At 42.4% G+C, this 24,930-nt stretch overlaps 2 protein-coding genes across 5 annotated transcripts; one reads left to right on the top strand and one right to left on the bottom strand.

Annotated features, from left to right (window-relative positions):
• Window positions 1-785: 785 nt before the first annotated feature.
• Window positions 786-4,769, top strand: LOC310682511 (myelin P2 protein-like). Of its 4 annotated transcripts, none has more exons than XM_083451465.1 (5): window positions 786-1,109; window positions 2,570-2,681; window positions 3,253-3,425; window positions 3,619-3,720; window positions 4,602-4,769. In XM_083451465.1, the coding sequence occupies exons 2-5, from the start codon at window positions 2,609-2,611 to the stop codon at window positions 4,650-4,652; spliced, it is 399 nt and encodes a 132-aa protein (XP_083307591.1). In that variant the 5' UTR covers window positions 786-1,109; window positions 2,570-2,608; the 3' UTR covers window positions 4,653-4,769. The 4 variants fall into 4 exon arrangements, with proteins under 4 accessions (XP_083307591.1, XP_083307593.1, XP_083307592.1 ...); XM_083451467.1 differs by having other exon boundaries at window positions 898-1,109; window positions 2,573-2,681; XM_083451466.1 differs by lacking the exon at window positions 786-1,109 and adding an exon at window positions 1,606-1,770.
• A 7,944-nt stretch (window positions 4,770-12,713) lies between these two features.
• On the bottom strand, window positions 12,714-24,736 carry IMPA1 (inositol monophosphatase 1). The gene is made up of 9 exons (XM_083449802.1): window positions 24,544-24,736; window positions 23,043-23,111; window positions 22,061-22,194; window positions 20,341-20,445; window positions 19,605-19,650; window positions 19,366-19,474; window positions 18,046-18,154; window positions 15,948-16,099; window positions 12,714-15,473 (listed from the first exon to the last, which is right to left on the bottom strand). The coding sequence occupies exons 2-9, from the start codon at window positions 23,103-23,105 to the stop codon at window positions 15,355-15,357; spliced, it is 837 nt and encodes a 278-aa protein (XP_083305928.1). The 5' UTR covers window positions 23,106-23,111; window positions 24,544-24,736; the 3' UTR covers window positions 12,714-15,354.
• Between the last annotated feature and the right edge of the window lie 194 nt (window positions 24,737-24,930).

Here is a 24,930-nt window from a genome sequence, read left to right as displayed (position 1 = left end):
GAATGCAGGAATGTTTTTAGTAAAGCAGGTTTTCCAGCTACTCAAATTCCCCATCAGACACTCCACACTAATAATTAGAAGAAGAAGCTGAACTAACATACAGGGTGTTCTGCTCCTTGCTTACACCCTGTATCTGTGGCAATTTCTCCATAATAGTCAGTGCTTATTTACTATACAGTGAAGATTCATTTATGATTCTGCCTTAGTTCATTAACTAACAGGCACAAAAAGGTGGACTTTGAGACTATTTGCAAAGATGTGAAAAGTGCTACCTGCCCAAAGATGTAGGTGAAGAAGAGAATGTTCTGGCCCAAAAGATGATGGTGCTTTCACATAGTTTAGGCAGTTTGTTTTTAAGCATTCTGCCCTATATTTGTGTACATGTGGTCCCTGACATTGGGTCATAATCCCCACCCCCTGCCATTTTTCCAATTGCCAATTGCTTTCTAACTGCACATTTTTCCAGCTCTAAATTTTGCATCCAATTGCACAGTGGAAGTTATTTTCTCTTTAATTTATTCTGCTTTGACCTAAGTGTAATCACCGTGGTTTCCTTCTGTGGAAATGCAAAGGTCTTTCCTGGCTGGTAAGGAGCAGTAATGACCATTTTATCTCTCACAACTTTCTTATTAACCTTCAGTACTTCCAGAGCAACTTTCTTTGCTAATGCATGTATTATTTGAAGTGCACTGAGACGCAGGGGCCAGAAAGCAATTTTAGCTTTGCTTCCCTGCTGCGTTTTGTACCAGACATTTTTTTATCTAGCTGCACTTTTCAGTCTATTAGAGGACTGTACCATGTGTCATGGCTGTTTGGGGTGGGTGGGGAGAAGGAAAGGGAGAGATTTAATAACCGGACTGAAATTTCAGTTCAGGGTGAGATTTAAGACACATATGAGGATACCCTCATTAGTTTACAGGCATTTAACCTGCCAACGCTCTGTACTACTAACACAAAGTTTCTATCCATCACCTTTCTAAAATGTCACCTACCCAGAAAGCAAAAGTCCTTGGGACCCTTTTGACCCTGGAAATATTTCAGGTTTTGAAGCCATAAGACTGTAGCACCCAGTTGGCGATCTCAGTAGTAAGGATAATATATCTGTATAGGTAAGCTGCGAACTTTTAAAAAAGGTTTATGGGGAAACACAGACCTTTTCAAGTACATGATTTGCTTTGATTGAAATCGCTTCTATCTATCTACTTATCTTCAAGCCCTTTTCTTTTCCATGCTTTTCGGGATGGGCCCACCACCTTCCTGCACCTCTACCCCAGAACAAGTTTTCTACTCAAGCTACATAACAGGCAGAAACCCAACAAATGCTACTTTCCTCCAGTATATGCATGCAACTGACAGGGGGGGATCCTCACCAGTTGAATTACTGCCTGCTATACAGCTGCTAAAGGGAGAGAAGGCCCAGTAAAAAAAAAAGGATCATTTGCACTGATTTAGGCCATGTGTGTCTATACTGTGGCCTGATTTTTAGAAGCATTGTCCTCTCTTTGAAGGAGCCCTCAGTGTGGAAAAACTCTGATCCAATGCCAGTTTAAAGATAAAGACCCATTAACAGAGAAAGGAAGGACCTGGAAGAGGCCCGCAGGCCACTAGGGTTGCCAGGTCAAGGGCATCCCAGACCCAGAGATTTCAGGGCCCAAACCTGAGACCTAGGGATGGGCCCTGGCCATGTTATGACAGGATGCCCCTGGTGATGTCACGAGGACAGGCCCTGGAGAGGGAGTGAGGAGCGGAGGAGGACAGACCACACAGAGTGTCAGTGCTATAATTTGCAGCTAGCTTCTGCCAGGCTGAAGAGTGCCAGTTGGCCCAGAGGAAAAGTGTGAGCAAATAGATGAGTGCTGCTTCCTGTTCTCCTCCTCCTCCTTCTTGAACATTGGGCCTGAAGAGTAAGAGGCAGCAGGAGGAGGAAAAAGTGAGGAGAAGCATCATCACAGACCCTCCAAGTGTCCCTTTTTTCAAGGGATGTCCCTGATTTAGAGAAACCGTCCCGGTTTCTGATTTGATCCTGGAATGTCCCACTTTTCCTTAGGATGTCCCTATTTTCATTGGAGAAATGCTGGAGGATATGGAGTTATCCGATCCCCAAGCTTCCTCTATAGGGAAGTTTTTTAAAAAAATGTTTACTGTTTTATTGTGTTTTTATGTATGGTGGAACCTGCCCAGAGTGGCTGGGGCAAGCCAGTAGGATGTGTGGGGTATAAATAGTAAAATTATCACTATGGACTGGGACGTCCCTATTTTCATCGGAGAAATGTTGTAGGATATGTCATCAGTTGATGAGAGATAGTAGTGAACCCCTAGGCAACCCAACTATTTAAAGGCCTAAATGACTGAGGCCCCAAATATTTGAGATACCCTCTCAGATCAGCAGAGGGACCTTCTAGGTAGTCCCACCACCCTTTTAAGTTTGGCAGGTGGCAGCCCAGGAGACGACATTCTGTAGCAACTAACTCCCTGTCTGAACATGCCAAGGGCATAAAAAAATCTGGAGCTGGCCTGCCAAAAGCTACCTTTTTCTTACAAAAAATTATCATCATGTTTTCCCATACAGCAGTACTCATGAGGATTTTCCCCCCATCACTCTTACATAATGGTTGAGCAGTTCTCAGGAACCTGGAAACTCATCTCTAGTGAAAATTTTGATGAATATATGAAAGAACTGGGTAAGCAAACATTTTGTCACAAACTAAGGGCTTATCCCCTGGGGGAAATGGCTCTTTAGCATTCAATCCAAGGAAACGGCAGATTTTCTCTGGATTGATGTTTGCTCCGATTTAGCGCTAAAGAATAGGTTTTCCCTGGGAAAGGAGTGGGGCAACAAGAAAACTGTTCAGAATGAGTCTGAGGCACTTTGGCTTAAAAGAAATACTGTTTAACAGAAAATAGATGTTATCATGGACTGAATATCTTAAATACTCTCCTCCCACTGTTTTTATGTAACTGGCAGATGGAGAATCAGAAGCCCTTTTTATTTTTCTCTGTTTCTTTTCCTTTTTTCCTTTCCTTTTTCTATTTTCTCTTTCTCTCTCCTTCCATCTTCTTGTTTCTTTCCCCTTTCTTTGTCTCTGTTTTTTGCTTTCTTCATCTTCTTTTGGGTCATATTTTTGGGGCCTTGGTTAAGGTCCAGGGATTGTGTACTCATGGGGTTGGTAGATGGTTGAGAGTGGCCCTAGGTGAGAGACAGGGTAATGTCAGTCTCCCAAGGTGAAATTCTGTTTTCCTTCTCATCTGCAGGAGTAGGTTTTGCCCAAAGGAAACTGGCCAGCCTAGCCAAACCCACCATGATCATCACCACAGACAAAGATGTAGCCACCATCAGAACAGAGACTGTGTTTAAAGTTGCTGAGATTTCCTTCAAGCTAGACCAAGAGTTTGAGGAAATAACAATGGATAACAGGCGTGCCAAGGTGAATATTATTGTTTCCCCTAGGAATGGTTCCCATGGTGGGAAGTGCAGTGTCTTGACAGAGGGGTCTGCTAATAATCAGAACTTCACTTAGATAAATACAGTATATTCCTGTTGGTGGGGGAGAAGAAAAATAGCAGGTAAAACCAAAAATTCATCTCCTTATAACTCTTACTTATATCATTATTTTTAAGAGCATTATAACAAGAGAGAATGACACTCTGATTCAAGTGCAGAAGTGGAATGGCAACGAGACTATCATCAAACGAAAAATAGCAGATGGAACTATGGTGTTGGTAAGCTTTTTCCATTTCATTCATACATCCATGTGACCAGGGGAAGGACCATAGTCCAGTGGCAGAAGATAGGGCTGCCATATGTCCGGATTCTGTTGGACATTACAGGGATTTCAAAGGCGGAATTGACGTTTGGGGGGAATATAGCAACCCTATGGAACATTCAAACAGTTCCAGGTTCAATCCTGAGTATCGCCAGCTAGGGCTGCTAAGGTCCTCTGTCTGAAAGTCCCTGCCAGTCAGTGTGAGACAGAACTGAACCAGATGGACCAATGGTCTGATTATGCAGGGCAGCTCATTACGTTTCACCCGGGGTTTTAAGGCAGTCAGTTCTGTTGTTGTTTGCTTAAAGTTGCAGCGATCAAGGCTGTAGTGTCAAGAGCCAAGGAGAATGCTATTCTTCCCAATCAAGTTGATTTCACCAGTACTAGGACATAGTATACCTTCCCCGCCCATCAGACTGGAGCATGGAAGGAGAGAGTGGGAAAAAACAAGAAGAAATTGGGAAGAATAGCATTCTCCTTGGCTCTTGACACTACAGCCTTGATAGCTGCATTGTATTATGACAACCACCCTTCTGAAGTTAACAAATTGCTATTCTACCCCTATGTCCTTTTTGTGAGGCAGTTACAGAAGGAGTGAGTAGACAGCCCCCAAAGTATATGAGGAAGGGTAGGATTCGTGTGTCCATGATTTCAACAGCATGTGCAGGTCTGCTGCTTGGTCATAAGCTATGGTTTAATGTAACATGCAAACTGGGCCAGTGTGACTGGCAACAGCATCACCACCCCACACATAGAAACAACTGAGAAGACACCAGCATTGCTATAAAGATGATTGAAGACTATGGATTGTAACCTATTATTTTTTTCATTTGCTAGGAATGTATCATGAATGACATCATTTGTACCAGAGTCTATGGAAGAGTGTGAAGACATTGTCTTTCCATTTCAGCTTGTTTTTCCTACGGCATATTAGTTTAGCGTTACATAAATGAGCACAGCGCTTATGTGGAACTGAAATAAATAATTTCAAGGAATTGGCTTAAAGGAAGCTCCTTCAGTGGCAGCCTTTCATATCACTCATACTCAGTCACCCGCACACACAAACACATGCCCTTTGAACAAGCTTACTTTGCAAAATTGATCACAATTCCTTTTTGCAAACTAAGTTTGTTACGGTTTCATGCATGTAAGAACATTCTTAATTGCAAAGGTTTATTTTGCATTTCAGCATTTTCCTTTCGGACACACCAGTTTCCAGGAATATTTGCACCAGAATGCAAATCAGTGTAGGGGGCAGTGGCTGTAGCTTAACAGATTCGGATGGAATGTGTTATTGAGCAAGAAGTCCCTTTGAAGTCGGGCTGTATAATAAGCTACTTACCCAAATCTGGCTGTGAACTGCAGCTGTTGATTAAAGGGTTATGATAATATACTTAGGGTATCCAATAAAGGCTAACTTGAAGTTAAGTCCAGTGGAGTTTGCAGTTTACATTTTGGGATGAAAGACACGCTAGGGAGAATTTAAATAAGAGGCAATCCATATATTCCAAACAGCAGACAATCAAGTACTTCCCCAACTCTGAACATACATAAATCCCACAAAGCTTGATGCATGAAAAAAACTAGCACATTAGGGAGGCACCTAGGCCAATATCAGTTTTCCAAGCACAGAGTGCTTTTCTCTCCTCTGTACATACAAGTCCCTATGCTAAATTTAAAGTACTGTAGTACAGTTGTACCTCTGCTTACATTTCCCTCTGGATATGTAATCTTTGGGATGCGGACGTGGCAAACCCATAAGTATTTTTCGGTGTTTTGTCCTGTGCGCAAGCGCAGAAGCGCTCTACATGCCGTGCGCATGCACAGAAGCGCTAAACCATGCTGCACGCATGCCCAGAAGCAGTCCTCCAGTTGCAAATTCCTCGGGATGCGGCCAGACCTCCGGTACGGATTCTGTTTGCAACCAGAGGTATCACTGTAGAGATAATAATGGGGTACTTGCTGCTATAAAGGTAAAAGGTAAAGGACCCCTGGATGGTTAAGTCCAGTCAAAGGCAACTATGGGGTGTGGCGCTCATCTCGCTTTCAGGCCGAGGGAACTGGTGTTTGTCCACAGACAGCTTTCCGGGTCATGTGGCCAGCATGACTAAACCGCTTTTGGCACAACGTAACACCGTGACGGAGCGCAAAGAAAGGCCATTTACCTTCCCGCCATAGCAGTACCTATTTATCTACTTGCACTGGTATGCTTTTGAACTGCTAGGTTGGCAGAAGCTGGGCTAAAGCAATGGGAGCTCACCCTGTCGTGTGGATTTGAACCGCTGACCTTCTGATCAGCAAGCCTAAGAGGCTCAGTGGTCTAGACTATAGCGCCACCTGCTCCTGCTGCTGCTATGGTATCTGGCTGTATGCATAATGCACAGAACTAATGCATAAAAACATAAGAGCCCTGCAGGCGTAAGCCAAAGTTCCATCTAATGCATCATTCTTGCGGTGGCGAACCAGATGTCCTCGGGATGCTTGCAAGCAGGACTTGAGTGCGAAGTATTCTCTCCCCAGTTGTGACTCCCAGCAACGGGTATTCAGAGGTACACTGCCTCCTCCATCCACTGCCTTGATGGCCTACAGTTCTAGTGACTAAGATACTGAAGTAAGACCTGCGGGATAAATCCAACCTCATATAACCAACATGCTTACCTCAATTTAATGCATTAAACCCACAGAGTAAGAAATCTTGCAAGGATTGGCTGGTCCACACACCCTCTCACCTTGAGAGGGTTACCAAACTTTCCTCAAGAAAACTAATAAATGAAATAGAAATTAAAACAGGATTATTAACCACCGTTAGACCCACAGGCTACATTATTTGGATATTGTTATCTGTTCTTTGCCAGCAGGTCCTAAGGTGAGCTACCACAATTTAAAATCCAGCAATTAAAAACAATTAAAATTTAATTTACAGGAATAGGGGATTAGAAAAGCATTTCCTCCCTTCTGTTACATAAGCTATTTTGGGGATATGGGCAGTTGTAGCCTTCCAGCTTCTCTTGACCTTGTAGCTCCATTTCCCACCGTAGCTGGATCAAATTTTTAAATAATCTCTTATTTAAGTAAAGCATTATTCCGCCGCAGTCTGAGTTGGTGGGAAACTGATAATCCGTATGCTTGCCGGTGTGTAGACCAGCCTTCCCCAACCTCGCCCCCATCAGATGTTGCTCATCATTCTTCACCATTGGCTGTGCAAGCTGGGGCTGATAGAGGTTGAAGTTCAAAACATCTGGCAGGCACCTGGTTGTCCTCAGCCCCCGGCGTACCTGATGGTAAGTCCCCACTGGTGTATGCAGTCCCAAAAAGTACAGTCCTGAATTGCTTCTGGAATATCCAAGCCAAGGCCCCTCCTCATGGGAAGTCCACCAGACACAGAACCTCACCTCTGCTTCCCATTTATCCCTTGCATACTGATTGCAGCTTCTAGGCTAGATGAGGCATGCGACCCTCACCTGTTCCAAGCCCACTCCAGCTGAGGAATCACAACCTTCTCCCAGAGCTGGTGAGCTCCATCTGATCAGCTCATGAGCTGGGCTGTGGGCCCTTGCTGGCCTCAGCCTCCTAGAGCACACTTTCCACAGCTCCCTATACCTCAGAGCCCGCCATGTTCGTGGAGGGGGGGGGCTCAGGCTCTGGCAATGGGCCCTGCTTTGGTCCTTTATAACCAGCACCAACCCCCTTGCTGTCCGCTGTCACCCCATGAGTACTTTCTTTTTTAAAAAAATTTTTTATTTCCAAAACCAAAAAAAGAAAAATTACAATAGCTGGTTACAATACCACCAAGTGGTTCAGAGATTTAATCAGGATAAAAAGAAGGGCTTTGAACAAAAAGTGTCAAAATTACAAAGTAAATTAATACAACCTAAAAAGAAGACCATCTCTAAAATGTACAATTTGCTGTTAGAGTGGGAATTGAAGGACAAAACAACCAAAGAAGTAATGATAAAGTGGGCAAAGGATTTTGGTCATACAATCCAATTGGGAAATTGGGAAAGGTTGTGGAAGGTGGATATCAGTTTCACAACCTGTTATACCGTAAAAGAGAACATGATGAAAATGTTTTACGGCTGGTACTTCACTCCGGAAATATTGGCTAAGATTTACAAAAAGCAGTCAAACTTATGCTGGAGATGTAAGAGGGAGGTGGGAATCTTTTATCACACATGATGTAAAATTGTAGGGAAATTTTGGAACGAGGTATATGAGGAGCTGAAAAAATTATTCAAGATTTCATTTGCCAAAAAGCCATACTTTCTATGCCCCTGGCCTCTCCTTCTCCACCCCCAGCTTGCCTTGGTATGTATCAGTCATGGCTACACCCCACACCTGGATCTTCTTTCCCCTCCCCATGATCCTGCCAGTTCGTGACACTGGTTGAGGAAAACTGGAGTCAACTTTCTGGTGCCTGCTAAAGAACACAGGAAGTTGTCTCACAGTATTAGTCCAACCAGCTGTACACTGTCCTTCTCAGGATAACATGTAGAGGAAGAGAACCACAGAACAAGAAAAGAATGGGCCTTTTCTGTGGTGGCTCCCTGATTGTGGACTGCGCTCCTCAGAGAGGCTTGTCTGGCACCGTCACTACATGTCTTCAGGCACCAGGCAAAAACATTCCTCTTTACCCAGGCCTATGGCTATTAAGTAATCTATGGCCTGTGAAAGTGTGGGGACTGTGAAAGTGTGGGGAGAGGACTGTTATTATGGTAATGATTTTAATATTAGGCTGCATGTCAGTAAGTTTTTTATTATGTTTTATCATGTTTTTATCATTGATGCTCTGTAATGTGTTTTTAATGTTGTGTACCACGTTGGGATCTTCTGATAAAGGGTGGCCTATAAATTGAATAAATAAAAATAATAATGAGCTACGTGGAAGAAAGGTGGGATATAAATGTAATTAAGTAACCAAATGCATAGTGAGTGGCAGCAGCTTTCCTGAGTTTCAAACAGGTCTCTGAACCTAGGAAGCAAATCCTATGGGAAGCCAGTGTATATTAAAGGTAAAGGGACCCCTGACAGTTAAGTTTAGTCACGAACGACTCTGGGGTTGCGGCGCTCATCTCGCTTTACTAGCTGAAGGAGCCGGCGTACAGCTTCCGGGTCATGTGGCCAGCATGACTAAGCTGCTTCTGGCGAACCAGAGCAGCACACGGAAATGCCGTTTACCTTCTCGCTGGAGCGATACCTATTGATCTACTTGCACTTTGATGTGCTTTCGAACTGCTAGGTGGGCAGGAGCAGGGACCGAGCAACGGGAGCTCACCCCGTCGCGGGGATTCAAACTGCCGACCTTCCGATCGGCAAACCCTAGGCTCTGTGGTTTAGACCACAGTGCCACCCTCAGTGTATATTAAGCTGGCATAAAGTTAAGCCAGATCTAAACTTTGTTCAGGATCAAGGCTACTGCTCACTTAGCTGGCCCAAGCCTCTGAGGGGAAAAAAAGCCTCTAAAATGGAGTTGGGGTGTACACCAGCATAGACAAGCTGAGCCAGAGACCCAACTTGCTCATCCCAGTTGATATTGGTTTAGGATTGCCCTCTGCTACTAGATATCATGGGTTGTACCTGGGGGCTTTTGCCTGCAAAGCACTTGCATTTCCAAGTCTTGCGTTTAAAGTACTTTTGAACTGTAAGAGTCAAACCTCTTGTTAATTTGACAAGAGAAAGTCACTAAGTAACGTTGGGGCTGCCTTTGAGCCTGGTTCGGAGGCTCTCGTTGGCACAGAATGCAGCAGCCAGACTCATGGGGTCATCTAGCTGACAACATGTGGCACCATTGCTAAAACATCTGCATTGGCTGCCAAGCTATTAATGGGCTAGGTTCAAGGTCCTTGCATTCATTTACAAAGCCTGAGCAACTTAGGTCTAGGGCAGGGGTCTGCAACCCGTGGCTCCAGAGCCGCATGTGGCTCTTTTACACCTTTGCCGCGGCTCAAGGGCGGATACTAGCGAGGGGAGGAGGCGCATTGTGCGCCCCGACACTCCCCACTGTGGCGGGCGCTGTACTGGCTGTGACGTCGCATAGGGGCGGTGCGTGCGTTAGTCACGCACCGTCCCGACGTCACCTTCCCGCCCGCTCGCTCGCTACATTGTAAGGGGCATGTACGCTGGTCACTGCATTGAAAGGGGGCATGTACGCTGGTCACTGTTTTGAAGGGGAGTGAAGAACACACACCAGAAAAAAGGTAACTTGTTAATTTAACATTTATTTCTATGAGGAGGAGTAATTCTGAGGGGTCAAACAAAGAAATAATAAAAAAGTGACAAAAAAAGTTATTTTTATAATGACGAGTTTTGCGGCTCCCAGTTGTTGTTTTCTTCGGAAATGGGTCCAAGTGGCTCTTTTTGTCTTAAAGGTTGCAGACCCCTGGTCTAGGGCATCTTGGGGCAGCCTGTACCGTTATAGCTCAAGTTGGGTCGTTAAGATCAATTGCAGGAGCGTTCGTCGTCGTTCCCTGAGTTGGCAATACTCATTTGACAACTAGGATCTGAACCTTTAGCATTATCAGCCTGATATTGTGGAATATTCTGCCTACAGAGATTTAGAAGGCACCTTGTGTTTCAGCTTTTGCATACCTGATTTTTTCCCCCTATTCTGACAGGCTTATGCAAGCAATTAAGATCTGCTCTTTCCACATTCAGGTAGGTAGCGGTGTTGGTCCGACACAGTTGAAATAAATAAAAAAATTTAAAAATTGTCCAGTAGCACCTTACAGACCTTAAGGTGCTACTGGACAATTTTTTATTTTTATTTTTTATTTCAACTGCTCTTCCCACAGTAATTATCTGCTTTCTGTTTTAAACTTTTTAACTGTATGGTTTTATATATACTTTTTGTAAACACATTTGTTATGTATATAAAATATAAGTATATAAATATTGTTATAAATAAATAAATAGACATAAGATTATTGGTTGTAACAAAACTGGAACCCAGTATTAATGGAATATTCGACAAAATAGTTAAAGCTCTATTGAATATATGAAAAGAAAGGTGCACACAATTAAATCCATCCATTACCCACAGATATATTTGGTGGAACATTTTCTGATTTAAAAAAAAAATAAATGCAGAGGCATACATTTGCTATTTTGTGAGGTTGTCTTTCTTATTTGCTTTGTGTTATGTTATGTTCTATAAACAAAATAAGAGGGTTAAAAAAAACCCCACCCCAAACATTGTTTGGATCTAATCCTATATGTAGATGTAGGTTAATTACTCTTGCCAAATGGAAATTGTTAATTTCAATGTGACATTGAGGCATATGATGTGAGCATGTCCAGTGATATATATTTTTTGGTCTGTAGTTATTGTCTGCATTCATTTTGTATTGCACAAATGCTTTTCGTTTGCAGATGTTCATCTACTTTTAAATTATATTCCTGTGAGGACTAATGGTAGGACAAAGATGGATTTTGCAAGCCCTTATGGCTGCCAAGAGGCTTATACTTCAAGCCTGAAATGACACAGAACACCCACCATCTATTATGCAAAGATCCAGGGACTTTACTGCCCTTGCTATGTTTGAACACATTTCTTATAAATTCTAATTTCCTTTGGATATGTATCAGGGTATTTCAATAACCTATATTGACATGCATGTTTAAAATGAGATGGATGTATTGGTCGTCACTGTGTTATTGTGAGCTGATGTTTCTTGTTGAAAAAGAAATGGTTAATTGCCCAGATGAGAGCATCAGATTTCATGTAGAGTTGCCTATAAGGCTGTTGCAACTCTAATCTCTTCGCTATGTCCTTTACCCCAAACAATTTTTCAAGGATGGGGGGGGGGGGAGGTGGTACCAGCTAGTGCCGAGCACAGCTGGAAAAAATACCATGCTTATCAGTTAGTATTTTTCAGCCCGTTATCTCTCTTAGCCATAAACATCACCCACTTGTATTTTGCTGATAACAATCTGAGTAAAGTTTATATAACATTTTAACTAAATCTTCCCTTCATTTTGCAGACATTAACATGTTGCTTTTTAATGTACGTGAAGATTACGTTATTGTGAAATCTGTGGAGGAATGTCTGGTTTTGAAATGCAAGACTGTGCACTTTTATATGTGAATGTCTACAAGACAGCACACTTGGAAAAGTATGTGAAATACAGAGCAAAGATAGCTGAGCTGCCCCCTGAGGAAAAATCCAAAGGCCATCATCATAGGGCAATTCCTGATATCAGACCTTTACTCTGTGTGAGACTTGGAAAATACTGAATTTAGCCAGGCAATAGCAGGATCCTAAACCACCCAAATATGGGATCTTATTCTCTGGATCCAATCCCTCTAAGTAAAGCTATCCGGCTTTTATTACTTGAGGGATGTCAGCAGCAACAAACTGATGTACAGCCAAAGAGACAATGTGTTTGCCTGTTTGTTTTAGAAATGTGAACATACCATATTGGTGTATTAGCATAAGCAAGACTATATTAGTAAGAGGAAGCAATGTACAGTGTACATAATTTTAACTTGGGGAAATGAGTCCCTCTACTGGCTGGCTAACAACTATACAGGAAACATCATTTTCAGCCAGGCCTGATTTAATGGTGATGCAACTCATGCAGAGGAATACGTATTAGTTCTTTTTTCAAAACGATGAACTCAAGCGTAGCCAGCCCTTCCCTTGCAAAGAAGCACAGGCACACCCTTACTATTTTACACACCTTTTCCTCTTATTGTTTCCAAATGCCTCTTCTCAAGTACATCTCTTCCTTGGTTTTTTGTTAAAGGCAACAATGCGTATGGGACAATGCCAAGGCTACTCCCATCAATTATGTTGCAGCAGGACATTCAATCACAGGTGCTGGATATACAATTTTAGACTAGCTTTTAAGAAAACGACTATCACTGAAATACATGTTTTAATTACTGCTCAGTGAAGGCGGCACTGGAGCATGCAAATTTCTGAAAATAAAGGGCAATAATAGTCAGGGTCATTTTAAAGCCAAAAATAAAGCTAGACTTTATTTTAAATATATTACTACAACACTTTTCAAAGCAATTCTCAACTTTACAAAGTAAAGCTTCTTAACATTAGCATTCCCCGCCCTTAGATTTTAAACAAAAGCTCAGAATTTATCTGGCCTGCTATGCTAAAGAATCATTCTGACGCCTTGAAAAAAGTAAAATTCTGAAGACGGTTGAAGTACAGGAAATGTCTCTAGAGCTTACACTTGAGCTGTCCCCTTGCACTGGTGCTATAGTCCATGCACTGCTAAAATCTAAACACTGGTGATAAATCCTATACACTAGGTGAAGGGGTTGCCAACCTTTTTTGGGCCTATGGGCAAAAGTACAAAATGGAGAAATTGTGTGGGTACCACAACCCTGCATGAATATGCACACTCACTAACACCCTCCCAATTATACTTGACGGAATTGTTTTTGCTCCCCAATCCCAAAATCTAATGGTGGTGGCAATTTTCCTGGAGAGAGAAGCTAGGGCTAACCTTCCTTCCTCAGCAATCTCTGGGAAGAGCACACCTTGCAAAAGTTCGACTTTCATTATCCCATTAGGTTTAGGCTTATTTCCAGCCTAATTTCAGCAGGGGGAGGAATTGAGACAGGACCCTCCGGGTGCTAGGAAGCCCTTCTCTGGCCACATGCGCACCCATGGGTGCCAGATTAGCAACCTAATGTTTCAGGACAATGGCGGAGGTTCACGTGACTGGGCCATAAGCCCTGTTGGTTATGGCTGAACTAGAAGATCTAGCATAATGAAAGCTCTAATTACGGAAGACCAGAGGACCATTAACCACATGCCTACAAATATTACACTGGTGGCACTGCTCCACGGTTGCAAACAGGTCACCTGTACATCCGAAATAGCATCACGAAGTGAATCATCACAGAAAACTGCTAGTAACAGAGCTATGGTTCTATCAGGAGACCTGTATTTTATACTGAAAGCATTTTGGCTGTCAAAGTTCCAGCTGTGCAGGTACAAGCTTTAATGTATGAGTCAAGTCAATATTTCTAGACACCACAAGGCTACCTTCCTTACACCTCCCAATGCTTCTTTACAGTTAAACTTTTCTTTCTAACAGATGGCAAACGTCAGCTATTTTATAGTACGTAAGACTAACACACACAGCTTAACGGATAAATCCCTGAATGAGTGTTAATCAGAAAATGTAACAAAAAGTCTTATGTCATCTTAAAGAAGACCAACAAATATATTAGAGGAGAAGCTTTTCTGGGCCATAGCTTGCTTTCTGCAAACGACCTACACAAGTTTATGCCCTAATTGATTCATAAGTCACTCTTTAATGAACCACAAGACTTTCTGCTGCCCCTGAAAGAGCTATTGTTTACTTACTTACTCCACTTCAGCTGATCAAACACTGATTTCCAAAATAAACCAAGAAATAAATATCTGGAACTGGAAATAAACTTCTCAAAATAAGGCTATAAAAAAATCTGTGAAGAATGTTCAGTGTGAAACTCAGCCAAATGTTTATATTGTTTATATTGACAATAACGGTTCCATGATTTTTGGCCAAATATTTTTACCCTAGTTTAATAATTAGGTATTCGAAAGAGGGCATGCCTGTCTTATTTTATTTTTGCATTTGGAATCTATTAATAATATCCCCCTTTAAAACACCTTTTAACAATTATTGTGAAGGAGAAAGGAAAAACCACAATTCTGTGAAAAGCTGCAGAATAAAGCCAAAGCTAAACATTTTTAAATACCATAGATTTCAGTTGATGAGATTTAAGCATATGCTTTTATGCCACCATTTCACACACAATGTTTTCAAAATGGTTAGCTGGATCCTGACTTCAACTCTGACATCCTGTGCCCTGCATATCAAAGATGATACTGATCAGGCCAGTATCAAGAAGGTTGATATGAAATACAATATGAGGTGGAAAATACAGAAAACAGAAGTTGGCAAATGCAGAAGTTTTGTGGCCAAACTGGACACTGAGAGGGAAACAACAGGGCAGTTTTTCCATCGTAATGCTAACTTTGCAGGGACGACTTGGCAGGCAGATATGTGCTTGCTGATTCTCCCCAGCAAGTTCTGCTCACATCCAGCTTTGTGTCAGAAAATGTGTTTGGCTGAAGAGAGAGTCCAGGGAAATTGTGAAGGAGAAACTGTGGGCTGTTCAGGAGTTATGCATCCGCTCCACCTGCTGACTGACCTGTCCTTGCAAACGCCTGCAACCGCCCACTCCATGCTTGTATTGACAAACATGAGTTTGAGGCCACTTATTTGCAAAGGTAACATCTAGTTTGGTCCTCAGATTACAGAATGAGTCTCTGGGCCCAAGATGTTTGAAGCAGAAATCCCACCACCACACCCCATATGTTTTCCCGTAAGAGACATAAACAAGGTAATGAAACATTATTTTTTTAAAAAATACTTGTGTGCTGTTTGCACAAGACTAAACACATTTCTAGGAACTTTGGGGAGGACTGAAGCATCAAGCTTTGAAATGTCAGAATTCAGCAACAGATCTATATCACGTGCCCTAGCACAAAGGGTGCATTTCACATTAAAAGCTCTTTTTAAGTATACAGACCAGCTGATAGGAATTGTCCATACAGAGATGGTGCAATTATAACATTTAATTTGTTTCGTCATCCCTTTGGTAGGGAATGATCTGAATCTCTTTTGCTATCCGCTCTGCTAGTACTTGGCTATTTGCAGCAATTATTCTTCTTGACATCAAATCAAATGGTGCCCCTGGGGATGAAAAACAACAACAAACACAACTGATTTACAGTGTTATTTATGAACTAATATTATGAAGCAGGGTTTTAGCTATAATTATCGAAATATTCTGGATAAGTCATGCGAAAATTTATTAAGGACCACTCCAAAGTAACATAATAATACTAATAATACTAATAATAATAATACCACCCTTCATCTGAAGATTGCATAGTGGTTTACAGTACAGGCAACTCCTGTCTGCTAGTCATACTAATCTGGTGTGTTTTCCAGGACAAAAGTAGTGGGCTAAATCCTTCAAAAACCTGAGACCCTGACAACCCACTAGATGGAATATACTCAAATTCTAAAGCCCTACCTACTGTTTACTAAACTGACAACCATTAAAGACATAGAACACAATCAGAATTGCACATCACAAATGCACATCCCTCAGTTAAGAAAGCAGAAATTAACTGGTCTTGTTACATTCCCAACATATTTTACCTGAGACATCGAGCAGCACTCCGCCCGCTTCCATAATGATAATCCCAGCCCCTGCCATATCCCAGCAGTGAATGCCCATCTCATAGTAGGCATCTGCTCCTCCTGTTGCTACCAGGCACATGTTGACAGCTGCAGTCCCAACTGCTCTAATCCTTAAACAGAGAAAGTATATTATCGCAAGCAAATTCAAACCCTGCAGTTTCACATTAAAATATTCACAGCAATCGCCAGTCGTTCGAAATGCAAAAGAAGCAGATGCAAACCAAATCATTTGACCTGGGTCTCTTTCAGTGAAATCAATGAGATAAGTTAGTCGTGACTTAACTTGGGTCTCTGTGCAATAGTGTCTTCTCAAAAGTAAATCCTATTGGGATGAATAGCGCTTATTCCCAAGTATGTGAGTTTAGGAAGGCAGCCTCAGTCTGGATCTAACTCAATAGCTGCATATTATCAATAGGAGCACACTGCTGCATCATACCATTCCTCCATTATGTCCTAAATAATATATAACCCACCCACCCCCACTATGTGTGACCTCTTAAACACTTTAGAATAGCTGACTTTTTGGTTTCTTAATAGTGCCCCCTTGTGGAACTTTTGGGCAGGACATGGTCACGACAGGACACCAGATTAGGCTCACTTAACTGCTACAAACACTGATGTTCTCTGCCTTGCCCTCGCCTTCCTGCATCATCTGAAATATGCTGTTATACACACGCAAGCAAACATTTTTAAAGAAAGGATAGCCAACACTACAGTTTTAAAGACTATTTGTTAAAAAAACTAAGTTGTGCCTCATTCTAAACAAGCCTCTTTGATGTCATGTAGATCTCAAGAATGCCTTCCATCAGCTTCAGCTTGTGGCCCAGCTGTGCCCCCATCTGGACAGAGATAGCCTAACTTCTGTCATCTATGCCAGAGAACAGACCTTTAGGTTAGATTACGGCCACATGTTATACGTGGGGTTACCTCTGAAGACAGTTCGGAAACTTCAGCTGATGCAGAATTCAGCAGCCAGGTTGCTTACCGGGGCAAGACGGTTTGAGCATATAACACCAATCCTGGCCTGACTGTACTGGCTGCCGATCAGTTTCTGGTTCAATTCAAAGTGCTGGTTTTTACCAATAAAGCCTTAAATGGCTGAGGACCACAATACCTCAAGGACCACCTCTTTCCATATGAACCACTGCATCATCTGAGGACCTTCTTTGTGTGCCTTGTCTGTGAGATGCCTGGATGGCGGTAACATGGGAATGGGCCTTTGTGTGGTGGCTCCCCACTTGTGGAATGCTCTCCTCAGGGAGGCTTGCCTGACACCTTTATTACATTTCTTTAGGCACTAAGCAAAAACTATCCTCCTCTTCTAGGCCTCTGGCTAATTAAACAATCTAGGGCTTGCCGATCAGAATGTCAGCGGTTCGAAACCCCGCGATGGGGTGAGCTCCCATTGCTCGGTCCCAGCTCCTGCCAACCTAGCAGTTCGAAAGCACGTCAAGGTGCAAGTAGATAAATAGGTACCGCTCCGGCGGGAGGGTAAATGGCATTTCCGTGCGCTGCTCTGGTTTGCCAGAAAGCGGCTTAGTCATGCTGGCCACATGACCCGGAAGCTATACGCCGGATTCCTCAGCCAATAAAGTGAGATGAGTGCCACAACCCAGAGTCGTCCGCAACTGGACCTAACGGTCAGGGGTCCCTTTACCTATGGCCTTTTGAACTGTTTGTGGGAGGGTTATTGTTTTTTGGTAAAAAGGTAAAGGTAAAGGTACCCCTGCCCGTACGGGCCAGTCGTGTCCAACTCTAGGGTTGCGCGCCGTTTTACCTTCCCGCTATAAAGCAGTACCTATTTATCTACTTGCACTTAGGGATGCTTTCAAACTGCTAGGTGGGCAGGAGCTGGGACCGAACGACGGGAGCTCAACCCGCTGCGGGGATTCGAACCGCCGACCTTGCGATCAGCAAGTCCTAGGCACTGAGGTTTTACCCACAGCGCCACCCGCGTCCCTAATTTTTTGGTAATGGCATGCATAAACTGCCCTGTGACCTTCGGATGCAGGACACTAGAGTAATTTAATAAATAAACAACAAGAATAAGACATACCCATGAATAGGAATGTTCAGTAGTCTTTGCATGTTAGAAAGAACAGTTTTTATAACCTCTGGATCACGGTTGGATCCCAACTCTGACACTAAGAGTGCTTTTGTAATATCTGTAGAGAAGTGGGGGGGGGGGGAGAGGAAAGGTAGACAAGTCTGACCATTACTTTAATTCAGATTTGGTTGTTGTAGCTCAAAGGAAAAACAGTGAGTGTTTAAGAAAAGTACTCACACAATGTTCCCCCCACAGCATATAACTCATTAAACCATTATACAATATCCATACAAATGGTTTTATTGCCTTTTGCTCACATGATCTTTTGTACTTTTATCTTACTTTACTGTACACCACTTCAATAACTTTTGGTTGTTAAGCAGTTTATAAATCTGCAAATAAATAGAAATTTGCATGTAACACACTAGGGGTGTCAGGATTTGGCCTCTGCTTCCTGCACTTACCTGAATTTATACAGTACTCTTTGGTGAACATATGGTCTCTAATAAGATAAAAAAATAAGCACAAGACTGATACATGGGCCAATCCTGCTGCCTCAACCTTACTTGAAGGAGCAGATTTCACTACGCACCCAAAGGTTCTCTATGGTCTTCTGAGCTGAAAACTATTCCTCCAGATAATACGTAAAATGAACAGTGAAGCTAGTATGGAAAAACACTCGTCACATTTTGTTCACATGAATGATCTAGTCTCCAGGATAGCGTTCTCAGGGTGAAATCATGAATTCTATTCTAATACAGTGGTACCTCAGTTTAAGAACAGTCTGGTTTAAGAACAACTTGGTTTACAAACTCCGCAAAACCGGAAATAGTGTCTTGGTTTGAGAACTTTACCTCATTCTAAGAACGGAATCCGAATGGTGGAAGGGCACCAGCGGTGGGAGGCCTCATTAGGGAAAGCGCGCCTCAGTTTAAGAACGGATTTGGTTTAAGAACGGACTTCCGAAATGGATTAAGCTCGTAAACCAAGGTACCACAGTACATCCAAAATAAATTTAAGTCAACAATTGGGTCTTTGCAATTCTCAATCCACAGGGTGAAATTCAACATTGTGCTAAGATGACCATTCTGCCAGCACAGGCATTTCTGCTTGCTGGAAATAACTATCCCCCCTCTCCTTCCTGTGAGCACTATCCTGAGGGTTCACTTTACCCTTTACAGTAGGATCTGGGGGAGGCACAGTGAGAGGTGGAGAAGCCCTGTTGTGCTAGTGGAAGTCATTCTGCTGGGACACCAGGTTAGTTGAACCTGGCCCATCACTTTCTCAATTTTGTATAGTCATACTGCTATATTAATGCAAAAGCCGTACCTTGTTGCTTTGATACTTGGAGCTTTTGCCCGTTGCAAAATGCTCCTTTTCCTTTCCTGCCAGTGTACATTTTGTCTTCTACACAGCTGTATACAATTCCAAATTCCATCTGCGACCAAACAAATGCAAAATCATATGGGGTTTTTTACGCTTTCAAAAAAAAGTTTACATTTTGTGTGTAGGCTGCAATGGTAGTATTTTACTTTTTTACCGTATGTTAAAAAGAAATTATAAGTTACCTGTTTCTTTACAACAAAGCCAATTGAAACAGCCACAAAGGGAAACCTTGAAAACCAAAGAGATAAGCATATTGCACTTGTAAACTCAGAGGCATAATGTTAATGACTGACAGGCAGCAAGTGTTCAACTGTAAATTACAGCAGCATTTCCCAACCTTGGGCCTCCAGCTGTTTTTGGACTACAACTCCCATAATCCTCAGATAGCAAGACCAGTGGTCAGGGATGATGGGAATTGGAGTTCGAAAACAGCTGGAGACCCAAGGTTGGGAAACACTGAATTAGAGAACTAAGGCAAAGTTTTAACTAGCTACTCCTAATAAAATACAAACTGGAAAGCAAAGTCTAACATGACAAAGATCTTACTCTGATTCCAGAGGGGGAAAAGCACAGAGGTATATTGCACAAGTCCGTCATGCTCGCTTCACTATTTTCACAGGGGAGAAACAAACCATGGCTTAATGTGATGTCCAAATCAAAGACTGCAATTTAGTTGACTTAAAAAAAAAAAAACAACTATAATCAATAAGCCAAGAAGAAACATTGCTTAGATATGGTGGTTTGTTTGGAGCAAACCAAACTGTACTCCCTGGCTGATGTAACGCTGAGAATGGGATCATAGTTTGTTTCTTCCCAGTGCTAGTGGGGAAGAGTGAAGTGGGTGTGATCGGTTTGCGATTTAATGTGACACCTAAACACGCCCACCGTGACTCTAAGAGAAAGATGCAAAAAACATACCTGTGAACAAAGTTAGTCGTTCCATCAATAGGGTCAATAATCCAAGTGGGATTATCTGTCAAGGTACTTTTTGCACCAGCGGCAACAGATTCTTCTCCAATAAAACTAAAGGGATATTTAAAAACAAACAAACAAACAAACATATACAGGATTTACACCTGTCACATATAGATGTTAAAATGTCACAACTTCAAAAATGATAATTCATCCAACAGATCATTTATGGAACATCCCATTCTCCATGGTACAGATTCATATTATGCACAGGAAATTGATAGCCATAAGAAGCCTTGTCGGATTTATTTCAGCTTCCTAGACTAGGCAAGATGTAATCCTGGCAGCCCACAGTGGTCTGTTGATGACCCTGGAACAGCCCACAAAGAGGACAGGAATGCAACAACCTTCCTCACTACTGCCTCTGTCCTGGTGTGTCTCTAAAACTCCACCCTTCATGTATTTTGGTGATCTCCTTTTCATGTCACATAAGCCAGAGATCATTACAATATCTTGTGGGAGTGAATTCCACAAAGTAGCTATGTGTTGTATGATACAGCGCTTTCTGCTATATATCTGTCATATATGCTTGGTAAGCAATGAGGTTGCACTGGAAAGCTCTGCTATATTGGATCTTCCCATATAAACTTGCTAAAGTAGAGAGAGCCCCTTCTGCCACCACTGGTATTCTGCATCCTTCCTTTGCACCTATGTGAGACTTTGAACCTAAAATGAGTCCTAGAACTGGGATCTGTCAGTTAATAGATTTATCCTGTGTATCTCCCCTAAGCACTGGCCAAAGAAGAGGGCTAGATTTGTCACAGCAGGTCAGTTGGGAAGTCCTGACCTCTTGGATCAGGCTTGCTCTTCTGTCTTGAGAAACAAGATGCCCATGTGCATATTGCTGTTCTCTGCCAGACTTGCCTCATCTTCACATCGCCTGGCTATTCCCCACATGACAGTGATTTCATCTCTCCCAACAGGAGCAGCCCACTTCTCATGTTGTACAACACTGATAAAATGTGTCTGACCTATAATCCATGTTCCAGATCTATGAAGCTGTCACAACCATACCTAGTTAGATATAATCTGGCCTTCCCTCTTTTTTTAGGATCTGCAAACTCTGTCTCTATAGACAGCAGGCATCCTCTCACCTGTTCTACACGCACAACACTTTGAATAAAATATAATCTTCCCACATAGGCCTAATAGCATGGCGTACCATCTTACAATTCAGACTCTTGCTGACCTGCAGAGACTGATATCACTGGTATATTCACCCGCAAATGATCATGGCTTGCCTGCATCCCAGGCAAATGGGCTACTCCTGCCTAAGCAGCAACCATAACACCATGCTGACTCTCTGATCCACCTCTTCATATTTGCAAAGCCTGTCATTCATTTCTCTTGGCTTCTACCACACCCTTGCATCATCCTGCCATTTTGCCATAACTGAAAGAAACTTCCTTTGTTACTGCCTACAGGTGTTGAAGGTTCCATTATTCTCCCTTTTCCCATCCTTACCTAACTAGAATTGAAGTGTGATAAATGGAGGTTATGCGAGACAAGCAAACTTAAAATGTAGAAAAAGTTATGTTATTAGTTTGTCAGGTTCTCTGTGCTTATTTTGAGCCATCAGGACCAAAGCTTTCATACCTGTACTTCAGACACATCCTTCCTCTCCCCAGTGATAACAAAAAAAATCAAGTTCTAAAATATTCTGTACCTGTGAGAAGGGTATTTTTCCTTTATAGAAGAAATAAGCATATTTTCTACTTTTTGATCAGTGACAGTCACTAGATCTGCTGGAGAGCTTTTAATCATGATAGCTATGTCCTTTGTTAGTGCTTCCCGGACTACCTGCAAAGAAAAATTTTTGCATGACACTTTTTGAAAACAAAAGTTAATGCACTCAGTCAGATGCACAAAAACATTTCCTCCCTTGTGGAACAGGCAGAAGCTCAGGGGCTTATGAGCCAGAAATGAGGAGAGGTGCCTTGCCATTCCTGCCCCAGCAATGTCACTTAGCACATCCAAAGCCCTCTCCAAAGACTACTTAATGGTGTTATGAATCATCCCCATCTAAGTGCTACTATTCCAGCCTTTTCAGAACATAGCAGATTCTTTCTGGTACAAAAAAAAAAAAGAAAAAGAAAAAGCCAGAAACCACCAAGGGCAATGGGAAGATTACAAATGCATGACAGTGTCATATGGATGACTTCTCAAGGTGAGTAGATGGGGAGTGGCAATTTCACAGTAAATAGCTCATCTGAAAGCAGCCATCATGCTCAGGCTTGAACACAGCCACTTGTGATTATTGTCTCCTTTCTAAAAATGACTAGCAGAAGGGAAGTACAGCATGTTGTAGACTGCTATATTTTTGGACTTCCTTACAAAGCTGATCATGCTTTTCTAAACCTTCCCTTTGTTTTTATATTTTAAAATGGAGTTGGTCTCCTTATTTGTTCTGCAAATACCCCATCGTTTTAGACTGCTGAAGTACTAAACAGAAGTACAAGCAAGCAAGACATATACATTTTTCAGAATAATTATGTGCTTACAAAAATTCAAAGCATAATAATAATAATAATAATAATAATATATTTATACGCCACCCATCTGGCTGGCTTTCCCCATTCTTTGTGGCTCCCAACAGAATATTAAAAACATGATAAAACATCAAACATTAAAAATTTCCTGAAACATACCTCTCCAGCTTTTCTTGCTAAAATAACTGCATAATCCATGCATTCTTGCCAAGGATCAGCCATCTTTCTCTAGGAAACAGAACATACACCACCAAATTATACTAATCAAAAGAGCAAACAGCACAACATTGAAGATGTGTTAAAATGCTAAATCTGCAGGTTCAAACTATTTCAACAAACAATACTATTATTTTGTTTCAAAATGCTGATATCAAAGCTGCAACACTGTGCGATACTGCGAAATAAACTTCTCTTCAGTCCAGAGCAATGCATTATTTTGTAATATGGGCTACCCAGCAACTACACAATTTCCTGTATGTTGCCAATGTCAGGCAGATGCTGAGCAAATTTGTGCTCCTGCATAAATGTAGCAAGAGACATGCCCTTGCCACAGATAACTAGAACTGGCAGTGACTTGCAAGAGAAGTATTGTGTTCACACAATTGCAGAGATTATAAAAGCTCATAGTGCAACATGGGAAAACTTGCAGTGGGAAGATCACTTATAGCTTATTAGCAATTTCACACTGTAGACTCCCTTAGCATGTTTCTGCACATATAAAAGTTGATAAACCAACAGAGACCAAATGTATGAAAAGTTGTTACTCATGATGACCAACAATAGCATCTCTGCCATGTTTTCCAAATCTTTCAGTCTTCCAGACAAACTGTTCATAATATGCTACAAGGTTGCTGTTAACGTTTAGCTGTTGTGAAAGATCCAGCAAATGTGTTGTGTAGATGTTGCACTTTCCGAGCACTTAAAACAGGAGTTTTGCTTCTAGGGAAATGTGACTTTCTCCATTCCACTAAGCATTCCCATAGCAATACTGAGCATTGTGTGGAAGACAGCCGTGACCATCAAGGGTAGCCAATGCATAATAATTTCTAATGTAATAAGCAACACAGTTCTAACATAATAAGCAACACATTTCACATCAACCCTGCATTAAATTATTATAGCAATAAAAAATAAAACCTCAGTGCTCCCACATAACACTTCTCTCATCAGCTCCGGTCAAATGTGGCCAATAGCCAGGGATGATGGGGAAGTTAATCCAATAGCATTTGGAGGGCTACACTTTTCAATTATCTGTTATTTCAGTGTTATACAAAAAGGCTGCATATTGTTGGGGGGGGGTCTAAATTTCACAAAACATGGATTCCTCTTGTTACCCCTGAGTTTTGCATGGTTTAACAGGAATGCCTGACAAGGAAGGAGAGAAGTTGTATTTAGATGCCCCTAAACAAACAAACAAACACCTCGGTTTTTCAGTTTAGATACTGATCCTGGGGCTTAATCTTAGCTATGGCCCAGCCCCGCTATACATTTAGTTGTGGGTGGGTGGGGTGCAGACTCCATGAGTGCTTGCAGAGCAGATTCTCATCGCGAAGTGGGGGAGGAAGGCAGTAGAAATAACTGGGGGGTAAAAGGAAACCATGGCTGCCCCGGAACTCATGGAAATGAATTGAAGAGAAGCCCCACCAGGCCCCGGGCTTACCGTCAGCAAATCGAAGCACTGCTCAGATCAAACTTCTCAAACGGAAATCTACAAAGCCGGCGGGCGAAAACCTGCGTGGGAGGAAAATGATGACCTTTGCACCTCTCTCCGTTATGTGCTTCCTTCCTCGCCTCTTTCTTTCTTTCTTAGGCAGCCACCGGTATTTTTTTTTTTCTTCCCAAGGGGCGCGGCTAAAAGCGGAAGGAAGGGGATGACCGGCATCCCACCGTCGTCCTGGCAACGCTGGGATGCCTCTGGTGAGGCGAGGGGCGGGTTGCTCTCCCTTCCCAAGAGGCGGGCAGGCAGGCAAGCACCGGGCAGCCTCCTGGCTCAGTCGGCAGACCCCCGAAGAGCCCTTGGGGACTCAGATGGTTGGCTGCTTGCCCG

The sequence above is a fragment of the Podarcis tiliguerta genome, assembly GCF_965153285.1.
Source record: "Podarcis tiliguerta genome assembly, chromosome: 7".
Lineage (NCBI taxonomy): Eukaryota > Metazoa > Chordata > Lepidosauria > Squamata > Lacertidae > Podarcis > Podarcis tiliguerta.
This window is presented reverse-complemented; position numbering and strand designations above follow the sequence as displayed.